This window comes from Idiotropiscis lumnitzeri, chromosome 13 (genome assembly GCF_059441095.1).
Source record: "Idiotropiscis lumnitzeri isolate Australia: NSW breed Sydney's pygmy pipehorse chromosome 13, RoL_Ilum_1.0, whole genome shotgun sequence".
Taxonomy (NCBI): domain Eukaryota; kingdom Metazoa; phylum Chordata; class Actinopteri; order Syngnathiformes; family Syngnathidae; genus Idiotropiscis; species Idiotropiscis lumnitzeri.
The window spans coordinates 12,186,442-12,194,744 of NC_142403.1; the positions used below are offsets into that span (position 1 = coordinate 12,186,442).

At 39.4% G+C, this 8,303-nt stretch overlaps 1 protein-coding gene across 2 annotated transcripts; it reads left to right on the forward strand.

Annotated features, from left to right (window-relative positions):
* The first annotated feature begins 817 nt into the window (after positions 1–817).
* On the forward strand, positions 818–8,244 carry soat1 (sterol O-acyltransferase 1). 2 transcript variants are annotated; one of them, XM_088314024.1, is made up of 16 exons: positions 818–999; positions 1,350–1,489; positions 2,456–2,514; positions 2,747–2,895; positions 3,459–3,518; positions 3,612–3,719; positions 3,811–4,096; positions 4,205–4,283; positions 5,107–5,191; positions 5,275–5,320; positions 5,414–5,543; positions 5,650–5,747; positions 5,837–5,935; positions 6,786–6,921; positions 7,010–7,155; positions 7,262–8,244. In XM_088314024.1, exons 2-16 carry the CDS (start codon positions 1,351–1,353, stop codon positions 7,349–7,351), a joined length of 1,710 nt encoding a protein of 569 aa, XP_088170150.1. In that variant the 5' UTR covers positions 818–999; position 1,350; the 3' UTR covers positions 7,352–8,244. The 2 variants fall into 2 exon arrangements, with proteins under 2 accessions (XP_088170150.1, XP_088170151.1); XM_088314025.1 differs by having other exon boundaries at positions 820–991.
* The last annotated feature ends 59 nt before the right edge of the window (positions 8,245–8,303 follow it).

An 8,303-nucleotide genomic window follows, 5' to 3' on the forward strand; every position in this document is an offset into this window, starting at 1 on the left:
TTGACCCTCGTTGAGGATAAGCGGCTTGGATAATGGAGGGATGAAAATGAAAGAGGTTTACGTCCGCCATGATTGACTCGCGAGTAGTCCAATTGTTATCAATTTTGAAAAAAAAAAAATCCATAACATGTCGCCTTTACAGCGTGCTGAGTAATTATATGTGTGCAAACATTTTGGTTTCATATTGGGGTTTCAATCTCAGTGGTTTCAATCTCAGGTTAGGCTTTCAAAGTAGGTTTAGGGTTTCAAAGATGGATGAATTGGGGTTCAAAGTGGGGTCGCTAACAACACTCGTAGACTTTGATGCTGTTGCAATCATCCACAAGGGAGAGACAGTCACTCGAAGCATGTAGGGAAGTGACTTTTATTTACCACAATACATCCCCGCGACCCGAGTGAGGAGAAGCGGTACAGATAATGGATGGATGGATAAGCAATACATGTTGAGCCTTAGGAGAGGCCAGTATACAAAAAATTTACAAAAATGCGTGTCGTTTTTTTTTTTGCTAGTTTTTTGACACAATACTTGGAATTAAATTGTTTATCGACTAGCAAAATTTAAAAGTTCTGTAAAAAAGAATTATAATAAATACCCATGTGAAATATTTTCAGTTGTTACCTAAAGTACCGGAAAAAGCTACATTAGTCCAGTAACGAGTATTTTTACTTTATTACTTCTCGCTGCCACTTATAACAAATTCTGGTCGTTGCAACAAGTCTTTTTATTATTTTAATTTTTCGGCTTCGCCACAGATGATAGCCACGCTGAAAAAAATGCTGTGATTTCCGATGACGTACTAAGGGGGAGAAACGTTCAGCCAATGAGCGTCGAGCTTTCCGGTGCTCATCTGCTCACTGTTGACGCAAAGGAGAGGGCATGCAGTGTCGCTCGACGCTCACTTTGGCTTCATTCCGAATAACGACGTGTGCTGAAGACTGGATGCTCCGTAGAGTCATTTGAGGAATCGGGGCTGTCTAACTTTGCCGAGAGGTGCTCACGTGAGCGTTTTATTCGTTTTTTTTTTCCTGTTAGTGTTGACTTTGAACCTGTTGTCGGGCTACGATGGATAGTTTGGCTAAATTGAGCTTGCAACGCCATGAAAGCGTTTACAGTGCAAGCAAGGGAGTGAAATGTCTTTTAAGTGACACGGTTGGCAGCTTTGGTTGCCAACTGTGTGTGAACTGCTACTTGTCGCTACAGAGTCATGTGAAACTGATTCACTTGTCTGTCTTACTGGGCTTGTTTTGTGTGCCACTCCAAATCCTTCAAATTCTTGCCCACCGTCATGCAATTGTGAGATGTGAGTCCAAAAACGCCCCAACTTTGTATGCATTGTTTTACTTTGCAGGATGGAGAATGGGGATGAGAGCGGTGTAAGGTTTCGCCTCCGAAACGTTGCCCAAATGTCCAACGAAATATCTGATCCTGTGAATGGCGAGTGTTGTCGAGGAGAAGAACAAATTGGAGACAGTCACGTCAACAGCACTGGTACGAGTTAATGACACTAGATTATTATTTGGTTCCCTGAAGATTTTTTTTTAATTCATCTAAGTTGGGCGTTCACACGTGACAGTCTGTCTGCAATGTTCAAAACTTGAAAATTCAGCGTCAGAAAGTGGACTCTTTTGTCTATCTCAAATGAACGTTTGGACGTGTCTAGCGATTTCTTAAGAAGCATGAATCGACACGAGCACCTTTTATGAGGGAAAATGGTCATAATGAGATGCGTTTCACAAGGTGCTTGTGTACCGGTTCCAAAGCAAGTCAGCCCAAAGCTGAGTGGGATCGGCTTCAGATCATGAGCTCAAGTGTTGTACAATTTTGATGGATGTAATTGCACTTTGTCAAAAATTTCTGGTGTGAAAGTCATTCTCATTCCTTCATGTTTCCAAAATGATGCAACATGCTTGAATTGTCAGGTTATGTTTGAAAAGTGATGGCATTTAGGATTAAAATGATTTTTTTTTAATAAGCTATAACTTGGCTGTTGAGTTTTGAGCTGGGGAAATAATGCCAGATGTGCACCTACTTGTACATCAGATATTTTCCTAATTTTTTATATCCCAAAACACATCTTAAAAATGATGCTCGTGTTTTCTCCTAAAATGGTCACGTAAAATAATCTCTTTGTGTAAATATGTGGTTTACCACAACCCAAGGATTCTGGGGAAAATACAAATGAATCAATTTAATTAAATGAAGTGCTTGAAGTTTGACGTAAATTAAAAACCTTGTAAAGTAAATTAATCTATGTGTATTTTATCACATCATTAGTATGAGGTAAATTTTATTAATTAAACATTTTGTAATTGTTGTGACCATTCTTAATCCCATCTGATTATGCAGTCATAATTCATTCTATTTGACTATAATTTGCAAATGTGCAAATTCCCAGTGTCCAATTTCGCTACATCCTTGCAAAATGTGCGTATGCTGTGTGTTTTATCATTTCAGGGAAAATTGAGGTGGAACAAATGATCAGCAAGAAGCTCCAACTGAAAACGAAAGCAGAGGTTCGAAGTCGAGTCATTTGTTTTAGGGGAAAGTTCAAAATGCTCATTTGAATGAGTTGCTCGGGAAACCGAAACGTGAGGTCAAGTTTCTTTCAATATGTATCATGCTCCTGTCCTCGCAGAGCAGCTTCGTGTCTCTCGAACATTCATTTTTAATCTATCTGCATTGATTCCTATTTTAATTTTCCTCTGAACAGCGATCGTGACTTGTGTGCTTTTTGACTGTGCTCAGTACCTGAAGAAGCACCTGATGCGCGAGTTTGACAACGAGGTAAATGACTTCATGGACAGTCTTATTGAGGAGTCGGCGAGACTGGAGCCTGCTCCCCTGCCTGCCGTCTTTTCACCGCCTCCGTCAGACAAGCATAAAAGCCGACTCGGGTACGTGAGAGTGTAGAGAACACCTGCAAACTCGCAATATAAAGGAAGAGTTGGTCCATTACGAAGATTGTCCATTGCAGCCTGATTATCTTGGAAGAAGGGGGGGGTTCCCCCATCTGTGGTCCCTTCTCAAGGTTTCTGATTTGTCCCCAGATGGGTTTTTTTTTTTTAGTTTTTTTTTTTTTTCCACTGGGTTGAGATCACGGGATGTTGTTAATATTTGTGAACTGTGCGCATGTTTGAGACTTTCCCGCGATTGACGGCTGCATAAATAAATTGGACTTCATTGATTAGAGAGGTATTTTATGATGTCTGAAATATTGTTGTTGTAGTTTGCATTATTGTACAGATTCACTGCCACGTACTAAAAGTTGTACAGATACAGATTGTATCTGAGCTGATTAAAAAAAAAACATGCTTGAATTCTGGAAGCTAAGCATTATTGTCTTGAAACACCAGATTGTTGCTAAAACCCTCTACCTCATGAAGTGAAATTTACGCTTTAAAAATGTTTTATCACCACAACACCAATGTGTTACTCGCTTGTCCATTTGTTCCTCCAGGCATTTCCGACCTCCTCATGGCCAGGGCAAACAGTTTGTCAGTCGCAGGTCCCTCCTTGAGTAAGCGTCGCAATCTTCACCGCCTGCCACTTGCGCCTTGCTATCAAGTGTTTCCAGTCCCTAATCTCTTGTTACGCATTTATTCCTCCACAGTGAGCTATTTGAGGTGAACCACATCCGGACTATCTACCACATGTTTATTGCCCTGCTCATTCTTTTCATCCTCAGTACATTGGTGGTTGATTTCATAGATGAAGGCAGGTAATATACGAGATCGTTCACAAAACGGCATTTTATTTCATGCCTTGCTTTTGTTTTAAATAATATTGTCCTGTCTGCTTTCTCTCTTCAGGCTGGTGCTAGATTTTGACCTGCTGGTCTACGCATTTGGACAATTCCCGCTGGTGGTGTGCACGTGGATCTTTATGTTCCTTTCAGTTTTAGTGGTTCCCTTTCCCCTGTTCAAGCTGTGGACGCAGACCCAGTGTGACTCTTCCAGTCACCACGGGCTTTACAGCTTTCTCTTTGGCTCCATGTTCCTTCTCTACCAAGCTTTAGGCCTTGGTTTTTTCCCCACATATGTGGTTGTGGTTAATAGTTTGCCCCCGGCTTCGTGCTTCATCGTCATCTTGGAACAGGTACTCTTCATGTGTTTGAACATTGTGAATATAAAGCGGTCACTTTTAGGAAATGGAAGGTTAATTGGAAACAAATGACAGAAATTGCGTGTCCTTTGCACATTCTAGGTGAGACTCATGATGAAAGCCCATTCTTTTATAAGAGAGAATGTACCAAGAGTTCTGGCCTGGGCTAAAGACAAGTCCAGTAAGTCCCCTCTCCACAGTTTTAATGGGAGGCGTGGCCATATTCCTCATTAAAAGTAGCCGTTCTTTTCGTAATTTATTTCCTAATTTCTCCAAAATAGATAAAAAAGAAAATGATAACTAATTTCAGTTTCCTGATGAAAAATATATCAACTGAGCTTGTTAGTGGAAAATGGGTCATCTTTGCTGTAGAAGAAGAAAGTGATCTATTCCAGGGTCAAACTTTTGACATCGGAAAATATTAAGTAACCGAAGAGAGAATTTAGAGAAAGTAACGCTTTAAAAAGTGCTGAAACAGTTTTTCTAACTACATTGACAAAGATACAATGTTGCACATTTGCATGTAGCTCAAATTCATTCTTTTTTTTTTTTTTTTTTTTTTATCTTTCGGATGTGGCTGAACGAGGCAACCAAAATATTTGAAACATCTCTCTTTGTTACACACACTGAAGCTCTACAATAGTGCGAACTACTACCACAAAAATGTGCAACGCTGTTCGATTAATACCTCTGACCGCATCGCTCAAAAATCTGCATTTTCTTAAAACTTTGATTTTGGATTTTTCTTTTTGGACAACCTTTTTTTTTTTATTTATCATTATTCAATTTAGCACATGCATACTGAAATGTCCAGTGAATGAGTGTATGTAGTCTTTATCTTCCACTGGGCTCCTAAGATCACATGCAACATTTTGTTTCTAATATCCTAATAGCTAGTATATTTCCTGTTTGATTATGATGTATGGATTGTTTAATTAATATTTGAGTATACAGCATAACCATTTTTTTTCCCTATTTTAATGAATATGTTTTGTCATGTACAGGCCCAGGCCCGGTCGTCCCTCATGCTTCTCAGTATCTCTACTTTTTGTTTGCGCCTACGCTTATCTACCGAGATAAATATCCAAGGTGAACATGGCATCAATTTTTCACATGTCAGAAAAACTGAAGATGGAGCGCCTGAATTAACAGTCCACTATTTTTCAATGTAGGAGCCCAACGATCAGATGGGGCTACGTGGCCACCAAGTTACTGCAGGTGGCGCTCTCTCTTTGAACTCTCACCGACTGACTCAAATAACGCATGTTTGCTCGTTTATCTTAGCATTGCAAATTGTTTTTCTCTTCGCAGGTCCTGGGCTGTCTGTTTTATGCGTACTATGTGTTTGTGCGGCTCTGCATCCCTCAGTTCCGCAGCATCAGTCTTCAGTTTTTCGACCTGAGGGCCATGGTTTTGGGCGTGTTTAACTCCATCTTGCCTGGTAAGATCAGCCAGTCTTTATTCAGCCATTGCTTGTCCATTAACCAATTAGCCGTAATTGTTTTTTTTCACGAGCTACATTTAATTCTTATTCTTTTTATCCCCAGGAGTGTTGGTTCTTTTCCTGGGCTTCTTTGCCTTCCTCCACTGTTGGTTGAATGCATTTGCGGAGATGCTTCGTTTTGACGATAGGATGTTCTACAAGGTGCGATGACACCTTCTGCTCGCTCTCTTGAAATGAAGTTTCCGTATGTGTGTGTGGTCAGACTCATTTATTTGAATTCCACCTGATAGGATTGGTGGAACTCAACATCTTTTGCCAACTACTACCGAACTTGGAATGTAGTCGTTCACGACTGGCTGTTTCACTATGTGTATCGGGACTTTCTTTGGGTGAGTGTCTGCCTTTTTTCAACCATCTTTATATTAAATGGCGTTATGTGTGCAGTAGAACCTTTACATTTTGCATTTGTTGCTGGTGATTTTGCGTTTTTTCCTCATGCTAATGCAAATGGTCTTTCACTTGTGTATGTGGAATTGTGTAAATGGAAATTCCCTTTACAACCATTAAACCTTTATTAATCACATTTGTAGCGGTCATGCAAATGTAAAAACAAGTTGTTACTATTAATACATTAAATTAATACATTGATAAGACTGACTGACATTTGGAACCGTTCGTAATTCCTTGCTGAAGGGAAAAAAAAAAACTGCCCCAAACAATGATGCATCACTGTGGGTGCTCGTAGGTGCCAAAATGTGTTACGCTCCAATAAAACCAAGGTTGAACTTTTTGGCCATAATTTGAAAAGTATGTTTTGCACAAAGGTGACACTGCTCATCAACTAACCAATTTAAGACGGAACTAGTGCCATTAGACAGAGAGAGAGGAATTAAAACCAGTTGTAAATAATACTCAGGCTTCTGCTATAAAGCAAAAAAAAATTGTGAAAGCAGCTGTTAACATTTGAAATGTATTTTGGGTTGATCTGAAGTAGTTTGATTCGTGGCAAGTGTGTGTGCTTACTTTCAATGGGTTTTATTGTGATTTTTTATTCTGAGCACCGTCACATACCGGTTAGAAGAAGGTGAGCACAATTTTAAATTTTTATTTGTTGCTGAGTTGTACAGATATTTTTACATCACAAAAACTTGTCAACTTTTTCTATATATGTATCCACATGGATGCAGTGAAAGCAGCTTGTCCTAAACGTTTCTGACTACTTGGCTCTTGTGATTCCAGATCTCCCAAAAGCGCTTCCGAACAGCGGCCATGCTGTTTGTGTTCACGTTGTCTGCAATCGTCCACGAGTACATCCTCGCAATCTGCTTTGGCTTCTTCTATCCGGTCCTCTTCTGTCTGTTTATGTGCTTTGGAAGTGAGATGCCAGCACACGTTTCAGCTTCTTATTTTCTTCTGCATTCTCTCAAAGCACTTAAAAAATTATCTTCTCTTTGTAAAAACAGTGATGTTTAACTTCATCCTCCACGACCAAAGGAAAGGTCCCATCTGGAATATTATCATGTGGACTTCCCTCTTCTTGGGTCACGGCGTAATCATTTGTTTATACTCTCAGGAGTGGTATGCCCAGCGCTACTGCCCCCTAAAAGAGGTATTACCTCATAAGCAATGTGTTTATTCCCCCTTTATGCATGCTTCATTTTTTAAATTGCTTTTATAAAGAAATGCTAATTGTTAATTTTGTATTTTTGCTTCAGCCCTCGTTGCTCGAGTTACTGCAACCTCGTTCATGGAGCTGCCAGAGAAGTGTGATAGGCTGTGACCTGCACACAAACTGTGACAGATGATCCCATTGACCAGCCTTTCTGTTACGCGTCTGCTGTTTTCCGGAGTTTATTGCACTACAGTCACGACTGAATTGTCTTAAGAATGTATGGAAAAGATTCAATAAGCCAATATGTCAAACAACACTGATGCCTTACTTGTATGTTCTGTCTTTAAAAAATATGCACACACTATATTACACATATCTTTTTCTTCCCAATCTCCTTGACTTGATCAACTCATTTTTACAAGTCTTCCTCATATACAGTAATAATATTTAACAAAGTTTGTTTGGCATTCGGCGTTCCAAAATACTTGACTTCTTGGATTGTATTATAAAAACAAATATACTCATAATTTATATGTCAACTATGTATTGTGTATAACTTGAACTGGCTTGGCCAGGCATTGAGCATGACTGAGAATTTTTCTTTGGGACCGCAATGAGATGTTATGCTTAAATTAATATTTGGCGAATTACACGCACTTGTTTCATGTGGCTGCAGTCTTCTCGAATGTTTAAACACTTGAATAATATTGAGAGTTGGTTACTCAGCACTAAGGGCTAATTTACCGAATGACTCCCTTTTTTTTTTATTTCAGTCGTGATGAGCTTCCATGTTGGCAGGTCGTGTTTTTTTACTTGAGATTTTTACTATCAGAGTTGACATTCTCATCGACATGACGAAATCACTCGTTGCAGGTTGATTGTGATGGATTTCAACGCAGGGAGGATATATTTGACTGTAAAGAATCCCATCTATTTATCTGCATGTTGGAAAAAAAGCAATTCGAATGTTGCTTCGCTTCATTTGAACACAAGGTGGCACTGTATTAAAAGTTGACTTTTTGTATCAGCTGGGCCGTTTGTTCATGAATATCTCATATGTATTTAAGTAAAGTTTATATTGCTGTATGCACTTGTGACAGGGTCAATTTGTTACTATTTCATTTAGTTTCACGACACTTTAGTCG

Coding starts and splice junctions, on each gene's coding strand:
- soat1 (XM_088314024.1), top strand. CDS start 1,351: ATGGAGAATGGGGATGAGAGCGGTGTAAGGTTTCGCCTCCGAAACGTT. Junction 3,519..3,611: donor AGTCGCAGGTCCCTCCTTGA/GTAAGCGTCGCA, acceptor ATTCCTCCACAG/TGAGCTATTTGAGGTGAACC. Junction 7,156..7,261: donor GCTACTGCCCCCTAAAAGAG/GTATTACCTCAT, acceptor TTTTTGCTTCAG/CCCTCGTTGCTCGAGTTACT.